The 21,899-nt window shown below is 50.1% G+C and overlaps 1 protein-coding gene across 2 annotated transcripts; it reads right to left on the reverse strand.

Moving 5' to 3' along the window:
* Positions 1–2,630: 2,630 nt before the first annotated feature.
* On the reverse strand, positions 2,631–21,665 carry LOC144938455 (regulator of chromosome condensation-like). 2 transcript variants are annotated; one of them, XM_078866273.1, is made up of 10 exons: positions 21,503–21,665; positions 17,495–17,612; positions 15,352–15,539; positions 13,867–14,046; positions 12,843–12,939; positions 11,208–11,330; positions 10,471–10,626; positions 8,172–8,291; positions 6,200–6,352; positions 2,631–5,299 (listed from the first exon to the last, which is right to left on the reverse strand). In XM_078866273.1, exons 1-10 carry the CDS (start codon positions 21,614–21,616, stop codon positions 5,133–5,135), a joined length of 1,416 nt encoding a protein of 471 aa, XP_078722399.1. In that variant the 5' UTR covers positions 21,617–21,665; the 3' UTR covers positions 2,631–5,132. The 2 variants fall into 2 exon arrangements, with proteins under 2 accessions (XP_078722399.1, XP_078722400.1); XM_078866274.1 differs by having other exon boundaries at positions 21,517–21,604.
* Positions 21,666–21,899: the final 234 nt, after the last annotated feature.

The following is a 21,899-nucleotide window of genomic DNA, read 5'->3' on the forward strand; positions in this document are numbered from 1 at the left end:
AACTCTGCTTATGTGTCTGTGTTTCCGTGTCTGTTTTGTATCTCTCTAAAATTTAGCAATCTTTGGAAGAACGTAAACAACCAGGTAGGGTGTTGACTGTTATTAGCCGACTTTCTATGTTGTATTGCATTATCTTTCTAAGTTCACTAGGTTTGTTTTCTCTTTCATTTGTACCTGATGATTGCTTGTGTTGCAATCGAAACGTCGTATGCTTTTATTTAATTTATTTTTTCTTTCTACGTCACTTTACCGAAAGAACCAAAGAGTAATTGCTGCAGTCACGAAAGCTCCAAATCAAGTTTAAATCTAATAGAATATAGTTACTAGCATTTGGCGCAATGGCACTTTTTTCATAACAGAAGCATTAACTGTTGTCCATTAAAAGTGCTGTTGGTGACTGGCATTTAGGAAGTGTGTGATAGCGGGACTGGCATTTAGGACGCTTGACTGGCATTTAGGAAGTGTCTTATAGCTTGACTCGCAATTAAGAAGTGTCTTATAGCTTGAGTAGCATTTAGGAGGTTCCCAAAAGCTTGACTGGCATTTAGAAGTGTCCAAATAGCTTGACTAACATTTTGACTTAAAGCTTTCGTGACTGCAGGAATTCATATTCTTTGGGTCTTTCGGTAAAGTCACGTAGATAGGTTAAAATGAATAAAAAAGAAAATAAACCAAAAACTACGATGTTTCGATCACAACACAAGCGATCGTCATTAGGAGGAAGAAAGAGGCGGAAAGCTGCTGAGGCAGACTGTTTTAAAGGTTTAAAATGGGTGTAGCCCAAGGGTGATGTTCATCTGAAAGATTAGCATGTTAATGTGAATGCTAGTGACCACAGAAACAAAATTATATTGATTTGGGTTTGTCCCTTTATTTGACAGATTCCAGCTCTGACGATCAAAACTTTCGGCTATCGACTTGACAACCTTTTCCCCAGAGTATATGATCTGCACTTATCTTATATAGCGCTGAATAAGGACGGGTTATAGGGAGGGAAGTTACTGGGTACGGGAATTACGGGGGTATCTAGGGTTTGAGGGAAGGATAGGCCAGGGAGAAGGGGTGGGTCTCGAGTGAGGAGCCGACACTCGACGGGGAGGGTGCTTCTTAATGCGGAGGGGAAGTTTGTTTCAGAGATGGGCCAATTGAAGGGACCTAAGTTGCGAGACGTCTCAAAGGCCATTCTGATAAAAGACGGTGCACTACTCTGCGAATTGTAAATATAAAAACTCGGTCTCGAGTCACCCTTTCAGGAATTCCTGGCATTGTGAATTCGCAGTTGCAAATTCAGAAGAATGTTTTTTTCAGCTAAGCTTTTTACTTGGATCAGGTAAGGCCCACCAAGCTATATAGCTATTTTTCAGAAGTGACCTGGCCACAAATGATATATCACAATTTTTTGTATCGAATTCGTATTTTTTTTCTTCAGGCAATACGTGGGGCCATTACATGACGTGTCGCGAGTTCAAACCAACGCCGTTCGTTTATTTTGGTCACCGATCTAAGTACTAACCAGGCCCAGTCATTGCTTCGAGTTAGAGTTTATTGTACACACCATTTCATTTGTCTTCGATGCACGTGAAGTTATCCTTTAAGGAATTGTGGGGACATTCTTCTCTATCAGTGATCCTGCTCCGTTACTGTTACTGTACGAGGTCGGTGATTAATTAAATATAAGTGAAGCGTAAAACCAGAGCGCAGTGCCGCGCCACCCCCTTACACGTTGTCGAAGGGCAATTTGACATCGGGTTTTTAATGCCGGTGATGGGTTTTGAGAATTGTTTGGATAGAGGTCATGGGCTTGGGACACCCCAAGCTCACTCACCGCTCCGATTTCCCTTGGCTTAAAAGACGTCCGATTCATAACATAACATCAAGTGCCATTCTGCAAAAATGTTCACAACCAATAAAAAAAATTACTCTTAATTGCTGTTGCCTAAACGCGCACATTCACAATGTACACCATTAGACCTCCTTTGCCAGTACCAAAATATAATAGGGTTACCCTTTTTTCTGACAACAAAACTGAAACCTTTAATCACAATACTTGCGATCAAAATGGAAATAAAAAAACACTCTGATAATATCTGCATTGTCCTTGAAACTGATTGGTCCACACCAGAGACAGCTTTCTTGAGAGCCTCGTCTCAATTGGTGCTAGACCAGATGACGCCAAAAGGCGTACAGCTCAAAGACAATGCACTATCAAAGTAATGAGGGCTCGGGGTAAGCATCTGCATCATTAGACCTCCTTTGCCAGTACCAAAATATAATAATAGGGTTGTTCCCCTTTTTTCTGGCAACATACTGCTCCGGAGCCGCAGGTTGCCGATCCCTGGTGCCATGGGGCTTTGCCGGGTGCTGTGTAGGCACGGGACTGCAAGGTGTGGCCACGAAATGGCAGAGTTGAGAATCACCTCCAGGTAGGGGTTAGTGGGGTTTTCTCCATTAATTTATTGGTATTGGCTGAACATCCCAATGCAGCATCCTCCTAAAGAGCCTTGAGACTCAGCGAGGCTTGCAGTGTAAATATTTTGGATTACTGTCATTACAATATACATATGGCATAATATCCATTTATTGCAGAAATGACAATTAGGAAAAAGAAATTGCAAAAGACCACAAAGCAGCGCAATGTAAAACAAGAATCTTTATAACCACCAATTATGAAATCATTTCAAAACTTTCATCGAAATTCAAGCGATCCCTCCGAGAAAAAGTTTTCAATGACACCAGCGACTGGCGTTGCTAAATCCTCACTTCAAGGCCGTCGATTGGCATTCACTGGTCACATCAAATAATTTTACGCAGTTTGATCCGAAGTAAAGCCATCAATCCTGGCTCGAATCCCAAATCCGAGAGAATAATCCATTAAAAACAAGACCTTGGCACAAACCGCAGTGGCATCGTTCGTCCGAGTAATCCAAAGCACTCGGACCACCTTCGTTAGAGATTTTGAAAATCATGAGATGCTTCTGTGAGGTACAAAAGTGGCAAAGACAGTTGTTGGGGTGTCTGCCCGGCTGCTTGCAATCTTGGTTGAAGTGACGTTGGGTCAGATCCGAAACCTTGAAGACGAGCCGGCATAAGCGGCCAGATCTCCCCCCCCCCAAATAAGACTTTATTGTAGATTATCAGCTTTAGTTGCAGAGCACAACACAAGCGTAACCTCTAAAACCGTAAGGGGCACAACATGAAGTGAACCTGATCCAATAACACCGTAAAACACTGCTGCCAATAATTTCTGTTAAAAAAAGGAAAAAGCCGACCTGAAAATTAAAAGAAAAAGTAAAACAATTCCCCTCGCACGTGTCATACGCCGCCGCCGACAATGTTCCCCGTAACGGCAGATATTCCATGAGAGCACAACATCCTCGCGATGCGACTGGTACAACTCGTAATTATATGTAAAAAAACAATTTTAAACGCTAACACAAGTGGCCGCACGGGGGGAAAGGCTTCGTACGTCGTGACATTCCCTGCGCAGACCCCAAATTTCGACACGTTTCTCACGACGCGTTCCACTAAGTTCACACGAACTCGGCGGCATCTGCACATTTTGGTTAAATTGCACGCTTGCAAACCTGCAAACTTTTTTCCCACATACACAACGATGGCATATTGCTGGAGCAGCCCTAGGATGCATATTCCCAGCGGAGGGTTCTCGGGTAGAGGCGGCGTCTCGAATAACCGGGAGGGGAAGACCTTGGAGGCTCGTGCAACAGCCACTCTAGCCTCGGTAGAAGAAGAGCGTTGGGGTCAAACCTCTACTACTACACCCACTGTTGCAGGGAACACACACACGGGGAAGGATCAACAGGATGGTGCCCACAATTTACTCCGTCATTGAGAGCTGTTAAGGGAAGTCACGTTTCTCGCTTTACCACCGCATCGCCCGGGCGATGGCCAAGTGTCTGATAACTGGACCAGGGGGGTGATGATGGGGGAGAGAGGCTTGTCGGATTAGCTGTCCAGCGAGTGGCTCGGTGATTGTGTGGGGTGCATTCCGGCTGGAGAACGATGCAAACAAGTGGAGGCCATCACGGTATACGTGTGGTTTTCCACTGGATATTAGCAAGAAATAAATTGGGATAAGCTGGCCTCACAAGGCATCCGAATCTGTCTCGGGCCAGGCAGGGCCACAGTGGGCAGGGAGGAGAGGGGGGTGCTAATGACTAATTCATGGCACGTGAAGTCTCAACTCGTCCGTGGTATGGCTCAGTTTCTGCAATGGAAAAACAACCTGGCACCTCCCAAGCACCAGGTTGTCTCGACACAGCACCGTTGCGTTGCGCTTTCAGATGCGCTTCTGCGGCCGTCTGGAACGCTCTTCCTTCCAGCATTAGGAAGTCACTGGAGCTATGCACTTTTAAATCATCATCTAGATTAACAAACTCACTTCTTTAGAACTGCTTTTTGTCTGTTGTCCTTCCATCCCGCACCTCCGATGAGCACGGTTGGCTATGTACGGTGTGAAAGAAGTTCAACGTACATACATAGCGGTTCGGACGTGCCAGAAAACAACAGGTAAAAAGCTCTCCACATGGCTGCAGGTCCAATTCACCAGCGCAAACAGCCCCACAGGGATTTGGCTATTGCACCAGCACTTGTCGGGCACGCACTCAAAACAATGACAATCACGGCTACAGTTACCTCCTGTCGTTGGGGGGGGTTCGGTGAGGGTGTGGTTCAGTGCGCAAACATCGCTCGCGGGCAAAAAAAAAGATAGGAGCGAGTCTGGTGATGGTGGATTGGCGGTACTAAAACTGCATGGGAGAGCCGTGTATTGCGGTAAACGAGAGCACCGTGACAGCAAACCGTGGGAACGCGGTGCACGTGGTTACCGCCGTGTATAAATGGGGCGCGAGCGCGCGCGGTATATTATTGCGACGCGTTGTGCTTTTTCGGGGGCGTGGCAAAAAATCCATCATTAGCGCCCGCCGGGTCTCTGCTCCGTGCCTTCACCGGACCCCGCACTGACCAGCGTGGGCGGAGTGCGGTCAGACGACTCCCCCCCCCCACCCCCCCCCCAGACACAACCCACCACGGCAGAGCGGCGACCGCCCCGATCGCAGCGGCCGCTGGACCAAACGTCACCGCGCGAGCGTGTCGCTTCCTCGCGGCCGCGCGGGTCACGAGCGCGCGACCACCAGCACGGTGTGCTGCCCCCCGCTGGAGGCGGCCAGCACTCGCACCCCCTCCAGCTGCTTCCCCTCCATGCGCTCGGGGCTCCAGGCGTCCTCGTCGTCGGCGCGGCCCAGCTGGTGGTTCGTGCCCATTCCCCACGCGTACACGGAACCTGCAGAGGGGCGCAACCCAAAAGGGACGTTCGAGCGCGGCGCCGTTTACACCAAGGCAAGGCTCCCGCGTTTGGCCTTAACAGACTGTTGGGGAAAGTGCTGTTCAGCGAGCAGCACCTATGAAGGCCGCCAGGGCACACGAGGGGGTGGATGGCCAGCACCACGCCGAGCCGCCTTTGTCTCGCCCAGTGGCGACGTTTACACACCGCACCAGGTACTTATTTGAGGCTGAGTTGACCTAGGGGAGGCCCAAGACCGGTTCAGATAATCGCTATTCCTGGTGTTGGCCGTGAGCAGGAATCGAACTCGGGTCACCAGGTTCGTAGTGCAGCGCGCTAACCACTACACTCCCGCTCCCCACATTACACACAGACACACACACGTGTGCCACCGTCCTGCCCTGGCAGCGCAAGGGGCAGCGACGCGGGCAGTAGCAGGTTTTTCCGCTTTTGTTGCCAAGATTCACGGTTCGACACCCGCGGCCCGCCCTGTCTACAACTCCGGGTGTGTAAACCGTACAACAGTACGCTCACCGTCTGCTTCACAGTCGACGTTAAAGATAAATTGGGCCTTGAATGGGCGGCCACCATTCCAAAAAGGTTGAGAACCACTGGAACAAATTAAACCCACTGAACTAGGACGTGGCTACAATTCCACAGCCAGTCGCCGACTAGACGACAACAACCGTGAATAAAATGCAACATTCGGACCGAATCAACGCTGCGTGAGACCAGTCCAGAGAAGCCACCTCAGCCAAACGCTGCACTGCTAGCCACCAGCACGATCACACGAGGAGGAGACATGAGGAGGGAACAGGAGGCAAAATGCACAGGGAGGGAACACACGAGGGACCACAGGAGCAAACACGCACGAGGAGCGAACAGGAGGGCAACGCTCACCGTCCTTGGTGACGGCGTAGCTAACGCTAGCGCCGCACGCCACGGAGAGCGCGGGGCCGAGCCCCGGCACCAGCACCGGCTCCATGGTCTCTGCCGCGCCCTCCCCGAGGCCCAAGCGGCCGTAGTCAGCTCGGCCCAGGCTGTAGACGCGGCCTGCGGTGGGAGGGGAAACACACGGGCGGAGAGCCGGTCACGGGACAGTGGGAAAACGTATTTAATAGAGGCAGTCGGTCAAAGTTCCTAATGGGGGTCCTAAAGGTCTCTTTGCGAGTGCATACATCACCACGGTTGTTTTATTGATATAGCTTCTACATGCTGCCACATTTCAATACGTAGAGGGGGGAAAAGGCCTTGAGCCTCGACTAGAACAGGGGCAATGTGAGTTCCAGACTAAGATGTTGAACTTCGTTCGCACCATACGTAGCAAACCGTGCGAATCGGAGGTGCAGATCGTGCCAATCGGAGGGCAGCATCAGAAAATGAGCGATGTTCCACTGACAGAATGGTGAGTGGGAGCCTCAACAGAAGCCCTCGGGTTCCTGCAGCGGAGAGTGCATGGAGGGAGTAGAGCGAGCTGAGACGGGAGGGGGGAGGTAGCGGTGAGAGGCCATGGAGAGGATCAGGTGCCAGGCAGTCCCAGTCCAGTACCGTATTGTAGAGCCGCTACCGTGGCTAGCCGCAGTAGCGGCTGCACAGTACTGCCCAGGGTTGCATCTTCCACAATTGCCTTGTTTGAACATTTCTGGTGATTTCAGTGGGTTTTATATTTACCTTTTATATCGCCTTCATAGCAAACACATATATAGTATGTTATATCGTGTAAACCTCAAAAGATATACGATTACAAGCTGTAAATAGATTAAATTTCCTCATTGTGAAAATGGGATTTTATTTGGAAAAATGCAACTTTGTAGCGGTGGCAGATCATAGGAAGAGGGGGGGGGGGTTAGAGTCAAGGATGTAATGGATGGGAAAAAGAAATGGGAAACGGAAGAGGAAAAGAGAAATAATGGGAAACACGAGGGAAACGATGGAAAAGGAGCAGAGAAACTGGAGCAAAAGGTCAGAGAGAGATGAGGATCGGGAGGACGAGGCTACACAAAGGGCCTCGACACCGCCGCAAGGAGCGGCAGCGGCGTCTGTTTCCACAGTGGGCGGCGAGGAGAAGGGAGGGGGTTCGGAGTGGGGGCGGTCACACGGCAGTCACGTGACATTTACGGGAGGCGAGAGCCAATTCAGAGAGATGAAGTAGAGCCCCTCTTAAAGATTACCCCTGTTAATGACTAATCGCTTAACGGGCCTCAGTAGAGCCCAATGTGTAGTGTATAGTAGTGCATAGTGTAGTGTATAGTAGTGTATAGTGTAGTGTATAGTGTAGTGTATAGTAGTGTGGTGTATAGTGTAATGTATGGTAGTGTAGTGTATAGTGTAGTGTATTGTATAGTGTAGTGTACAATAGTGTAGTGTATAGTCGTGTAGAGTAGTGTATAATAGTGTAGCGTATAGTGTAGTGTATGGTAGTGTAGAGTAGAACCCCTCTTAACGACCACCTCTGTTAACAACCAATCGCTTAACGACAGGCATCCATAGAGCCCAATGTGTTCGCTTACCGACCATTCCCCTGTTAACGACGGGCTGTTGTCGGTACAGTAAATAATGAATGCATTAAATAAACACGTTTCTTTTAATATTGTGTTTATCACGTTGATGGTATCTTCATGTATTAATATCCATTGTTTAAATATTATAAAGTACGTTTTTTGGGTGAAAAAGGGTAACTTTCGATGCAGCCGGAACTAATTAAGCCCTTTAACGTGTATTGCCTAGACTCACTTAATGACCAAATCACTTAACGACCGGTCTCGTGGAACCAATTACCGTCGCTACTGCATAGACGGACAGACCGAGGGGGGGGGGGCACCCCGCCCGCATGAACAGTCCCGGTGGTGTTTTAAGGACCCGTGGCCAGCACCTTCCGAGTCGAGGCAGAGCGAGTGATGTTGTCCTCCAGCAAAGTGGCTCCATTTGTTGGTGGAGTTTTTGAACGCGGCGAGCAGCTTCGGCACAAAGAGGCACTTGGTGCTGAGGGTTCCTGCATAGTGGGGCAGGGGGGGAGGGGGGGGGCAAACGCATGCACTGTTGGTTACTTTGCGAGACGCGACGCAGCGCTCCATTAGTTGGGCAGAGCGGCGATTAAACGGATAGTGCGGTGTGAGAAGGGGATCAAATCTGCACACACTATTAATATTACAGCATCCCCTCCCCCAGAGATGGCGATTAAGGATGTGACCTACACAGCACGGGCGCCTCAACAAAATGGCGAAAACGTGACATATCATGCGCATGCCTGTCAACCCCTTATCAGTGCCCTACCTTATTACAGACCAATTCAGACTTTTTTGGTCACCACGTGCCCAAATAAATCTCAACTTTTATCCTACAAAGTCCCAACGCAAAGGAGAAACACACAAATAGACAAAACAATTATTTCCCGTATTGCAACGGCTGTACGCCGTACGGACCTGAAAACTGAATCTCCCTGTACAAGAATATTGGTAAACCGTATGCGTTGACAGATACGCGTACGAAATAAAGCTAATGACAACCATATCGGCAGCTTTGCTAAATATCACCGCGCTTTATGTCAGAAAAATTTTATTTCCTGACAAAATATTTGTGAATGACAAATATCAAATAATAAACAGCTCCATTATCAGAATCTAATTATCCTGGAGAAATCCGATGAGCTATGAAGCTCTTCTGTTCACAACTGTCCAGCAGGGGGGCGAGTCATTAAGTGTTGGCAGGCTGCTCGCCTATACAGATGGTATCACGGAGAACGAGCGAGCTGCCTAGATGAGTGCGAGTGTTGTTCCCCGTTAGGATTTTAATTAACTATAGGCATCCCTCGCATCACGTGCGACACGCATTCCTGGAAAACAGCGCTCAAGTTGAATCACGCTGGATGATGCCTATGTTCCCACAGGCATTCATGTTATAAGGGGGAGTGCGTTACCAAAGAAAATTAAGTATCCTTACATTACTTTAACCCCGAAATTACAAAATGCATATGAATTAATACTTAATAAAATTATGAACATTCCAAAAATTACTTCACAAGGAGTTGAATAACAAATAATAATAAAGAAGATAACAAATATTTATACGTACTAAGATTACGTCATAATTAGTAACTTCAGGATCTTCCTGAATGCCTCCGTGAGCTGCTGGGCACTGCTTTGACGAGGCGGTGACGCCATCAGAAATACTTTCTGTTACTTTTTATTTTCATCATTGAAATTAATATTTAATTTAGAAAAATTTGAACGTAATTATTTTTTTTTCCTGAGCGCGTAACTGTGAAGCGCACGGCGTAAGTGTGAAGTATGTCCCTAAAAGATAAATCGCGGAACTGGGAATTCACGCTATGGGGAGGGGCACATTACGTGAGGGACACCTGCACTCTGGAATCTTCGTACATGGAATTGTCCAAACATCCCAACACAGGACCCTCCTAAATTAAGAGTCTTCAGTGAGGCACTGATGAATAAATACATTTACAACAGATGTTAACGTGCGCACGACAGCAAGGGCGTGCGGCGCTTTGTCAATGCGCTGCTGGATAAAGGCCTCCCCCCATGCTGTGAGTTGTGGGGGTTTTGGGGCTGCACTTCACTATGCTGGTCACTGCAGGCTGGTGAAGGGGCTGACAGGATTGAGGTTCAATGCCCTGTAGCAATCCACGTCTTCTGGTTCTTGATGCGGTGCACGAACCATGACGCCACTGCTCTACCCGCAGTGCAATATGCAATCAATAAATGTGTCACAGCGGCTCAAGTAGAAGCAGCTGGGTTCCGTAGAACTATCATCAATCTGCTGCATTAGTCATTCATTTGAGAGTTAAAATTGAAGTGCACTCATGCTTTGGGTTGCCCAGTGCGTGTTTTGGGTCACACACGAGTGCATTTACACCCAGAGCCAGAGGCACAGTATGGTTGGCATGGGCCCTGGTAAAACGAATGCAATGGGCCCCCCAACCCGCGTCTGATTTCAACCCCTCTTCGTAGCCCTGCACTCGAGCCTTCTGGCCCCATAGGCGCCAGTGCAATTGTACCGCCGGCACACCGGACAACTACGCCACTGGCCAGAAGATGAACCACCCTGGTAACGTTTCACCGGCATGGTTCACACTGCCTGCCCCCCCCCCCCCCCCGGGTACACAGGCGGAACCCCTCCCTCCCTCCCCCTCCTCCTCCTCGCCGTGGCCTCACCCAGCTGGTAGTAGTTGGAAAGGCCGAATCCGTAGACGTGGCCATCGCGCGAGACGGCGAAGGTGCAGTAGGCGCCGCAGAAAATGTCGGCAAAGTGCAGCGCGCCAGTGCCCTTGGGGGCCTTGAAACGCAAGGGCTGAGGCACCAGCAGGCGCTCTGCACACGCGCACGCAACAAGGGGGACGGGCACGCGGGTGCACGTTCTGCTCAGCGCTGGTGCAGAGAGACCCCGCCGGCCAGTCAGTCCTCCCGTCAGCAGACGTCGCATTGTCGAGCACTCTCCTGACGGTGATGTGCGTCAAAAAGTCCGAGAGGAGAGCTATCTGTCTCAAAAGCCACGAAAGCCAGTCGCCCCGCTGCAGAATCGTCTTCAGTCTGTCGGCTATAGATTACATCATCGCAGGCCAGTCGAGAACTGAGACAATTAGACTGGCTTCAAGTCGAATAAATGTCTATAAACTGTAATCGACGAGAGTACGAGTGGTTTTGCTTCATCTGTCCAGCCCTACCCACGATTAGCCCGGGTATAATCAAGAGCTGACTGTGCGTTCATTATGATTTTCTGCGTAGTGCCCAGATGACCTGGCTAAGGTTACCAACTCGTCAAAAACAAGGCCGGCTGCTCAGTGGAGAGGGAGAAACAGCAGAGACGCACACACGAGAGAGAGGAAAAACCGTTGAGAGTTGACCGCCAACGGAGATTCTAAAATTCGAGACGCCGCGCTCGTCACGCTTACCGAGGCCCCTTCTGCCGCCACGGCACGAGAAGCATTCCGGGACCCTCCCCAGCTGTCCCTGCTCCCCACAGCCCAGCGTGTAGAGGTCTCCGGACTGCGACAGCAGCACCAGGTGATCGTTACCTGGGCAGAGACAGGGGGTGGGGGGGGGGCAGCGTTGGGGCCACACGGCGCGTGTCAGGGCCTCACGTCGACGATAACGTAGCGAAAGTGTTTATGGAGAGGCATATATCCCCCGCGGGTTCACGCCAAGGACGCGTTCCCGAAAACTAAAATGTGCATCCATGAAGCCATCTAGATATACAAACATAGACATGACTTCAACCGAGATGATGGATTCAAATTTAGCAATTAGTGGAATGGTGTAATTAAACAAGTTAAATTTTAGCTGCCGTGCAGTTTACTGCTAGACAGCTATTTTAGATTTAATTTTATAAACATATCCATACTCCCAGTCTGTTACCCCACATTACCACACGTTGTTTTTTAGCCTGCACATTTCAGTTTGAACTCTATGCGTTACTAATTTACCCGGCAGCATAACAAGAGGCGGCTTATCTACTTCCACCATCTACAATACAAAGCCTCAGTTTGAACTCCAATCGTTGCTCGGGGTACACAACGCTACCTCCCAGCCCACACCCCGCCCTCACACTCACCATGCCCCCTCCCCCCATCCCCCCCGCGACTATATAATTACTCGTCACAGCCACCTCTGAGACACACTTAAGCGGTTGTGCTTTCGCCAAGTTGTCCCCACCTGAAGGACGCTCGTGTTGCACCCGAAACGTCGTGATTTCAGTTATTTTTCATTTTTACCTACATGACTTTGCCGAAAAAAACAAAGAGTATGGATTTCCCTGCGCTGCCTCGCCTCTGCGTACTATGTTGAAACCTCATATCCTGTCTTGGTGTCATGGTTTGCACACTGGCAATGCAGAGGTCGCCGGTTCGATCTCCAGGCACAGCAGTGGATACAATCCGAGCAAGTTTCCCAAATCCCCCTCCCAGCCGCTGTCCACCTACGGCAGAGTTCGGTAACCTGCAAGCTCAGCAGCAGCATGCGGCTCTTAAAGGACTGCAGTGTGGCTCTCGAAAGTCGAACAAAAATGGCTCTTCTTGTCATTTTGGTTGCCGACCCCTGAACGTGGGAGTCCAGTTCACCATGGGCAAGGGTCAGCAACCTGCGGCTCCGAAGAAGCACACAGCTCTCTCCAAGGACTCTTTCGTGACGATATTTATTGAGGACCGTCTCGTATTCACAGTCTCATATTCACCGTCTCGTATTCACATGCAGTGGCAGCCTTTAAAATATTGGGGGTTTTTTTTAACCAAATTTCTTCTTGTTTTGATTGCCGACCCCTGACCTAGGATAATTAATGAGTTCACCGCCGTAAGTCAATCGGCAGGTCGCGTGCGGTAAACTGCACTCCCATCTCTTCCAAGACGTCTGTCGAGCGTGGTAAGATTCGACCAAATGCCCACTCGATGGGGCTCCCTCGAGCTTCCTCTAGCGGAGGCCCTTCTGTCAGCAGTTGCCCAGCAGTGGCCTGAGCGGGGCTGCATATTTACCTGTTACCACAAACTTTGCCCAGCAAGGAGTGACCTTTGAGATGGGGGTAGAGAGTCTCTTACCGGACGCCACCTTCACGATGGTCGTCTCCAGGGGCAGGAGGGCCGGCAGAGGACACTTCTCCATGGGTTTCAAGAGGCCAATCACACCATTGTTGTCCTGCAAAGCAAGGGCACACGTCCGAAAATTACAGGCAACTCTCGATTCTCCGCAGGTGGATTATCCGAGTAGTGGACAAAAAAAATAAAATCTTTCACATGCACGCCGGTTCACGAGTTGCTCCTCACTCACCGAGGGTCGGCGACCCGGTGCCCACGTGACCACAAACGCCTCGGCAAGTAAACGGATTACTTTAAAAAGCAATAAAATCAGACTACGCATTCTACATCATTACCCTTATTCTAAAGCCCAATTTGCATATTTTGAATTATCTCTGATGTTTTTGTTTCATCCAGGATACACCTTATCCCCCCCCCCACCGTGACCCAAGATAATTGACAGTTGCGAGTTATAGAAAAAATTCTGTGAAGTCCATGGTGACCTGCCTAAGATGATGATCTCATTTTCATCTCAGGGTCCCATATAAGCAAGGCTGGCTGCACCAGATGATTAATTAACATTGCCCCGCAGCACTGGGCAAGGCCTGCTTGTGTGTGTGTGGGCTATGGGAGCGCCATACCCTCACTGCGCGGTGGCTGTGTGCGTGCGAGTGATGTATGAGCAACGAGATTGTGCATGTCTGATGGATAAGCGTTGTGTGTGCCGTGGATGAGTATTGTACGTGTGTATGTGTGTGCGTGGTTGCTGAGTGTCATACACGTGGTAGATTGTTGTGTGCATGTACGTGTGTGTATATGTGTGTATGTGGATGGATAAGTGCCGTGTGTTTGAGTGACAAGTGTTTGAGTGATGTGTTGAACGTGTGTGATTGATGATTGTCTTATGTGTGTGGTGGATGAGTGCCATACGTGCGGTAGATCATTGCCGTACGTGTGTACGGCAGATGATTGTTGTATGTGTGCGTGTGGTAGACGACTGTCGTACGTGCGCACGCGTGGGTGCGAGATTGCTGGATTGGCGGCGTACCCGGAAGGTGCCCCACACGTAGACGCTGCCGCTGTGCGTGAGCGCGGCCGTGTGGCTGTCGCCGGCCGACACCTGCACGACGCGGTCGGCGAGCTGCACGACGCCGGCCACCGCCTCGTCCTCCTCCTCGGCCGTGACGCGGCCCAGGGCCCCCTCGTCGTTGCAGCCAAACGTGAGCACCTGGCGGAGGGAGAGAGAGAACGGCGCCCGCCACCACCCCATCCATCATCATCATCATCCGCGGGAAAACCCCTCGTGACCGCGGGCCTTTCGATCCGTTGTCTCGCAGCGGACAAGAGGAGCTGCCTGCAAGCGAGGGCGAATTCATGTCTGTGGTGGTCGTTCCTAAAAGCTCCTCCGAATTCCATTTCACAATCCACCGCTCAGCCACCACCGGTACACAAGCACACCAAGGGACTGTTAGCGTACGTACGTTGAACGTCTTTCGCACTGTATGTAGTGGTCAACCGCGCCAAACGGGAGGTTGACTAAATTCACAAAGGGTTGCCGGGCACAACCAACGATGAACATCATTGGGGCACCAGTCTGGCCGTCGTCAACACAGAACAAGCCCCGGGTGGGTGGGGGTGGGTGTGCTATAACTCGCAGATGCGACATCGCCACCGGCGCTACACGAGGGACTGCAGGATGAGGTCAATGGGACCGCCCTCCCACGCGGGTGACTGGCCGGCAGAGTTGCAGTGGAAAGACAAAAATTTGGTTAAAGAAAAATAACGACAGCTGATCGGGGCTTTTTGGAAGGCGACTCTCTCTACTCGTGTGTTTGTTCAATAAATACCAAAAAGCACAAACATGCTTTTTTGGTATTTATCAGCTAAACGCTCAGGCAATCAGAATCTTTATTCATCCTGGAGGAATCCGATGAGCTATGAAGCTTGTTTTCACAGATGTCCAGGAGTGCAGTCAACTCTGAATTATCCTGGATTATGGGTGGGGGAGGAGTGGTCCAATACAATATAAAGAATGATCATTAAAAGGAAATGAAAATCACATATGTATTGTTTAACCATATAGAATTCATCTTCCACTTTATTTTTCTCAACAAAATCGGTTTGCTTGCCGACATGAGTTAGAATTGCCGTGAACGAAAAGTTAATATTTTAAATCTCACAACCAGGTAAACTCTTGCAACAACACCACGGGGTCATTAAAATTACGGGAGTAACACCACACGAAGACAGGTCCCCTTGTGCATGGGGTAGCGAGGGAGAACACGGGGCAGGAACCCGTGGCAAGTCGAAACCATGCAAAACTGGAACCTGTAGTAAGCTGGAATTTGTCGAAAGCCAGAACCGATGGCAGGCCAGAATTTATTCCAAGCCAGAATTGATTTCAAGCCGGAACCCATGGCGTGCTGGAGCTTGCTGCTCGCCGGAACGTGTGGCTAGCCGGAACCCGTGGGCTAGCCGGAACACGGAAGGCAGGGCTGTATTGTGGAGGCATGCGTCCGCGCGGTGCACTCACCTGCCCGCTTACGGTGAGCACCACCGTGTGCATGCCGCCGGCCTCCGCCTGCACCGCCTTCTCGGAGAGCGGCACGAGCGCTGGCCGCTTGCGCTCCGTGACGGCCGAGCCCAGGCCCAGCTGCCCCACGTCTCCCTCGCCAAGCGCCAGTACCTCCCCGGGGCTGTGCGCGTGCGACGGGTGCGACACTGGCGGTCCACAAGCGTGCGCACACATACACACAAACATACAAACAAACAAACACAGAGATCAAGGCAGGCACGACACACGAGGGGTGGGTGGCCACCGTCACGCCCAGCCGCGTTTGTCTCCCGAGTGGAAACGTTTTTACACATCGCACGAGGTACTCAATTGAGGCCGAGTGGACTTAGGGGAAGCCTTGCTTCGTCAGAAACTTCACGATTACAATGTGCAGACAATTCCTTGTTGCATATTCCTTGGTGTGGCAGGAAACCTGTGTGCACACAGCGAGCGCACAGGTAGAGTTTGGAGTTGTAGCACGTGTAAATGCCACCGCAGCTCAAGAACATTTATTTTAAATAGAGAGTGGCAGTCGGTCATAGGCAGAGGAAATGAGGAAGCTCTTGAGCCCGGACTTGAGTAAGGCGGGGAGTCGACTGCAGATTGCTGGTGGAAGGGAATGCTATATTGTGGGGGGGCAGCGGAGGAGATTGAGCGACATTCCCTAGTGTATGTTGCCTGGAGGTTTGGGGGCTTCACACAAGGCTTCCCGTAGAAACCTACTGCCATTGATTACATTTTCCACAAGGCACGGCTCGGCTTTCTCTATTAATGTGGCGGCATATATTAATAGCAGTAGGTCTCGTGGCTCGGGTCTACAGAGACAAAGATAAACAACAAACGCGGCCCACACACGCTAGCAGTCCACCTACCAGGGATTTCAGTATTTTCCCCAGGGGAGACGATAAAATTGCACGTGCGTTTCAGGTCACCATCGCACCGCAACAATTAGGTGAAAGGTCAACGCTTCACGAGAAGCCTGTGCTCATTGCGCGCGCGCTTCGTTCAGCTCGCGGAAAGAGGGGTGGTGTTGTGTTTTAGCAACCGAGGACACAGCTTATTTACGCGTCCGTCCCATACCGTAGCTAGGTTAAGACATCCATTAATATAGCTCAGGCGGTGAGCTGGCCGCAGGTTTAAAGCGTCTGACGAATGCCTGCGTGACCACCGATGGAACATTGTTGACATTCAGCGGCGCCCACCCTGCCCAGGCAACCTGACTGAGCAACGCTGCTCAAATAAATGCTCACGTGAAATAAGGTTGTTAATTGATTGTTTTAGGTAGTTTATTTTACTGGATCCATTTCTGGATGCAATTATCGATTCTAATAATAAAGGAATTAAATCATTGAATCCAGCTAAATTTGAGCAATAATTGAACAGACTTGCAGGCACGGACGTTCAAACTGCACTGTGTTCCAACGTGTTTGGTCACGTGACAAATCATTTCATACAATATATACCACATTCGCCAGATTGTAAGACCATTTTTCTTCAATATTCTAAAGCAAAGGTATTGCGTCTGCCTTATAGTCCGGTGTAGCCTGAAGTCTGGTGCCCGTACATGGAAATTACAACTGCGCTCAGCATCCGACCAACTTACCACTCACGTCTATGTCACCGCCAACAACACCACACAGTCTATGGACCACGCTGTACATACGTCATATGGTCTCAACGCCACTCAAGCCTAAATGTCACTCAGTCCGCAGAACGGATTTTAGGAAGTGACTGGAGAGGAAACATTTTACCAGTACTGTACACAAATCACTTATGCAATTTGTTTTACTTTTCCATCTGAAGACACAATGGGAGTTCTGCCAATATATTTGAATCTGGCTTGGGGCAGAGCAGGGCCAGGTGTAAGTGTAATGTCGCATTCATTGTGGGTGACGTCAGTCGGCACACTATGAGGGCAAAGCATTGCCACATCGTCTTATGCGCGTTCCCGCTCGTTCACTGCACTCGATACCAACGGCACGGCTCGGGTTTTGCAGTGGAAAAACAACCCGGCCCTTTCCGATCCGCGCCGGGGCACGGCTCAGGTGAACAGTGGAAAATAGGAATTAAAGAGTCCCCAACAAGAAGGCTGTTACCAGGTGGGTGCGTGGGTTTCTCTCACCTTTTATCTTCTTGGCATCCGTGTGCCCAACCGAGTTCTCATTTTTAGGCAACTCCCTCTTGAGGGACGGACGTCCCCGCTTGCCAGGCATGCTGGCCGTGCCGCTTCCAACGCTAGCCTGTGGACGTGATGGAGATTGGCCTCAATCACACAGCTGCTGCCATCATCCGGTGTATTGTGTCTCCAGCTCTCGCTCGTGTCCGAACACCGCGTAACGCGTGGCACGAAGAAGGCCGTGTTAGAAGTTAACACAGCAACACCGTAGAGGAACACGCAACAGCCAAAATTGGGACTAAAATTAAACGGTAGTTTGTTTAAGCATACGTACATGTACAGCCCTTTTGTCACTACTACTGAATGAGGGCCTCCCTATGCCGTGTGCAGGATGTGGATCTTATTTTGCCATACTGGTCAGTGTGGATTGCAAACGGGGAGCATAGACAAGAAAACAGGTGGAGAGAGCAATTGATTTTGCTACAGTCCTCTGCTGCCCACCCACATAGTCCTGCAGCCGATGAAAGGAACAACTTTGTTCACGTGGTGACCCCATTCGAGCACTATCTATGGTCACATCTCCCAGAATGCTCCTGATCTCGTCAGAACCCAGAAGCTAACGACTGAAAGGAAACACTATTTAATTAACAGAGCTATTTTCAGGATGGTCCTGCCAGGTTTTTGCAGTCGGGGTCAATGTTCCGATTTGTAATATTACAAATCGAGTCATTTGCAGATCGTTTTTCAGCATTGGGATGTTTGGCGAAGCCCAGTTTGCACTGCATGTATAAAGGGCGTCCAATAATGAATACACAGGGGGGTTCCCGATATACGTCGCCACGACGTACGTTGTTTCGTGCTCACGCCGCAAAATTTTTGAGGAACGCAACGTAAAATGTCCCAACACATATGCCGTTACGTCGTTTTCGACTCGGTTGAGCTTAATATAGAAAACGTACAGCTCGTATTTTGCACATAGGCATTGTTTACGCTCTTACGGTCCTTATCCCCCCTCCCACCCCATTTTCATTACTTTTTTATAGGGGAAAAGTCCCCGTTATACACCGTTTCGTTAAAAGTAGCAACTCTCCGATCCCTAACCCCGATGTATATCCTTGCCTGGTATGCATGGCCCGGTCGCATCTGAAAAATAAGTTAATGGCTCAGTGGGCATTCTCTAGTAAAATTTAATATAGTTTTATTTGTATATATTTTTCAAGCAATTCGTTTACCTTGCCTATAATTTGCACTCCTATTGTGTTTTTGTATTGTTTGTTGTTGCATTTGCTCTCCAACACACCGTTGTGCTGTACTAGTAATGAATTGGCACGTTGTTTACGTGACAAACCTTACTAATTGGCTGTGTCGGGTGGTGGCGGGTTTTACGACACAATTATATTTAACCCCGAAAAACTACGTATTAAACTGCCTTTTTTCAACAGTTTTATTTAACGCGACTCCTGTTTGTCGTGGTCAAATCTTGGATTAAAAATTTCGTCCACTTCCCGTTGTCCAATCAATTCTACATTTTGCACACGTACTCAGATCCGGGGACAATGCATGCCTGTAGCAAAATCGGCATCAATTAATTCGCTACTTTAAAACAATTAACATTTTGTAAGGACGCCTTATTATTGATATATATTTGTGCAGGTAAAAAACGCCTCGGTCCCCAAACTCTCGAATCGCCTGCTCCGTGTTAACGAGGTACGGAAGTCATCAATTAAGTCCAGTATGCGTTGGTGTGGGAGCAGGCACCGCATCATTGACGTACTTCTCGACCGTGAGTAAAACGAAGTTGTTAATACAACTGTTGGTTTTTAAAAACTTTTTTTAAGGAGTTTATTAGCCTTGTGTTGATATTTTCGCAATATAAATAACATTACAAGCTGAACATTTATTCGATTGAGTAATCATGGAAATAACGGAGATGTCACACTCACTGGAGACTGTTTCCAGGAGGAATTGTACGCTCCCTGTTAATTCTACGTTCCTTTGCCAGGGCCCAGTCTCCCCAAGTCGGAAACAACAACCTCCCCCATAAAGTTAAGACAGGTGCGCCGGAACTCTCCTTGCAAAACACCTCTTTGGTGGGCAGCCACGAGTTTAACATACGAACCCAGTTATGTATTGTCCCTGCAAGGAGCCCTCAAAGTGAGCAATGGAGGTGACCGAACATGCTGGGAGCTATACATGCTCTGCTGCTTTGGTAGAAAATATTCTCCTCCAGTACAGGACTTGATTGGTGTGGCTACGGTGTGAGCGGTTGATATTTAAACATAGTTTGTTGACCTAATAATGTGGCCAGGGGCCGAATTAAATGAATTTCCGTCCTGCCGGGCCGGCCCATAGGGTTCTCAAAACGGTGTTAAGCGATTTCGTGAGCGCATGGCCATGCGTTGCATGATTGAATGATACCTTTTCCATCTCGATCCCATCAAACTCACGAATGAAAGTTATTCAGTGATGATGTTATTATCGGTGGAGGTGCCTTGGCAACTTACGGCAAAGCGATGCGAATAGAATGGCCTTGAGCAGCAGCAACAGCTGGCGAGGCACCACGTGGTGGTATCACAAAGAGCGCCCTTGTTGAGTTTGCCCCGTGCTGTTAGACCCGTGCATCGCTGGCCGTGAGCAACAAACCAAAACTATACTATATTGATTTGAAGCTTTCGTGACTGCAGGAATCCACTCTTTGGTTCTTTCGGTAAAGCCACGTAGGTATAAAACAAAATAAATCACGACGTTTCGATTGCAACACAAGTAATCATCATCAGGTGGAAAAACAACAGCAAGAAAAAGGGGTTTTTTTCACTTCAACAAAAACAACTTTTTTCTTGCTGTGGTTTTCCCACCTGATGACGATTGCTTGTGTTGCAATCGAAACGTCGCGATTTATTTTATACATCCGTGACTTTACCGAAAGAACCAAAGAGTATCAAACCTATAGAACTAAACTATTTCTTTTATTTTACAAGGTAAGGCTTACTGAGCTACATAGAGCTTTTTTTCCCCACACGCGACCTGCCCATAAATGATAGCCCAACGAAGTGGCTTAGCACGTGCAAAGTTGTAGCAGCTAAATACTCCACACCCATGTCTCTAAATGTGCAGGGGGATAACCCGGAGGGACCTGAGAAAAATCCACGCGACCACGGGGAGAGAGAGACACGCAAACTCTAAATACACCGCAGGCACCAGGGTCGGGCTTGAAGCCCACGAGGTCCTTCATACCAGGCGAGGTAGTTCAACATCTCGTCACCACGCACTGCTGTTGTATTACACTGCAGCCCCACAACCGTTTGCTCTAGAAGAGAGGTTTCGCCTGCCTCGCTCATCATCGTCAGCCATGATCAATCCACTGCTAGATGACGGCATTCCCCCCCCCCCCGCCCAAGCCGTCACACTATATCGAGGTGCTGCGATGTTAACGATCCATACAGTTCCTGGCAAGACGAGTCGATTTGTTGTATGAAGGGGTGTGTTGCTGTACGGGAGGTGTGCGTGGTGTGGGCGTGTTGACGATAAAGGCGTGCACGTTTTGAGGAGTGTGCACCGATATCGTGTGGCAGAGGGTGAGGGTTGTGAGCGTGTAAGAGCGGTGGCGAAGTGGTTAACCAGCTCGGCGATCAGAGTTCGATTCCCGCTCACGACCCAACGCCGCCACCGACGATTATTGTAACCGGTCCCGGGCCTCTCCTCGGTCGTCTCGGTCTAAAATGAGTTGAGCACCGGAAGAAGACAAAGGCGGCCGGGCGCGTGGTGGCAGCCACCGACCCTCCGTGCTTTGCCTTGCCCGGCACACCGTTCGTGCTCACGGCATTTGCTCCCACAGGCTTGTTGAGGCTGACACGGGGGGGGGGGACCTTCATCTGTGTATCCCGTGTGGGTCCGGCTCCACGTGGAGCCTGCGACAAGGCCGCGCGCCTCTCCCGCCAAAGGAGGCAGCAGCCGTCGCCTCGCCTCACCCGGCGGCGGCGGCTCTCATCCCTCGCCTACTCGCAGCCCTCTCACCTGGCGAGCTTCACCTGAGAGGCGGGTGGAGAAGGAGATAGGAGGGATGCGGGATCTCCTGGAGTTGCTGTTGTTGCTGCTGCTGCTGTTACCGCTGCCGCTTCTCCCGCTCATTCATTGCGCGCCGCGACCTCTGAACCCTCAACCCGGACGCGAATCTCGACACGTGACGCACACCACGTGGGGGCGGGGGGGGGCAGAGGGGGTGAAGGGGGAGGGGCGCGAGGGGGGAGGGGGCGCGAGGGGGGAGGGGGCGCGAGGGGGGAGGGGCGCGAGGGGGTGAAGGGGGAAGGGGCACAGGGATGGGAGGGATAGCACGGAAGGTGTGGAGGAGGAGGGGGGGCACGGGAGGCGGGGGAGCTCGTGGGTGGGGGGCACGGGGAGCATGGTAGATGGA

This window comes from Lampetra fluviatilis, chromosome 22, assembly GCF_964198595.1.
Source record: "Lampetra fluviatilis chromosome 22, kcLamFluv1.1, whole genome shotgun sequence".
Taxonomy (NCBI): Eukaryota; Metazoa; Chordata; class Hyperoartia; order Petromyzontiformes; family Petromyzontidae; genus Lampetra; species Lampetra fluviatilis.

Coding starts and splice junctions, on each gene's coding strand:
- LOC144938455 (XM_078866273.1), bottom strand. CDS start 21,616: ATGAGCGGGAGAAGCGGCAGCGGTAACAGCAGCAGCAGCAACAACAGC. Junction 6,353..8,171: donor GCTCTGCCTCGACTCGGAAG/GTGCTGGCCACG, acceptor CTCCCACCGCAG/GCCGCGTCTACAGCCTGGGC. Junction 5,300..6,199: donor CTACGCCGTCACCAAGGACG/GTGAGCGTTGCC, acceptor GCCCCTCTGCAG/GTTCCGTGTACGCGTGGGGA.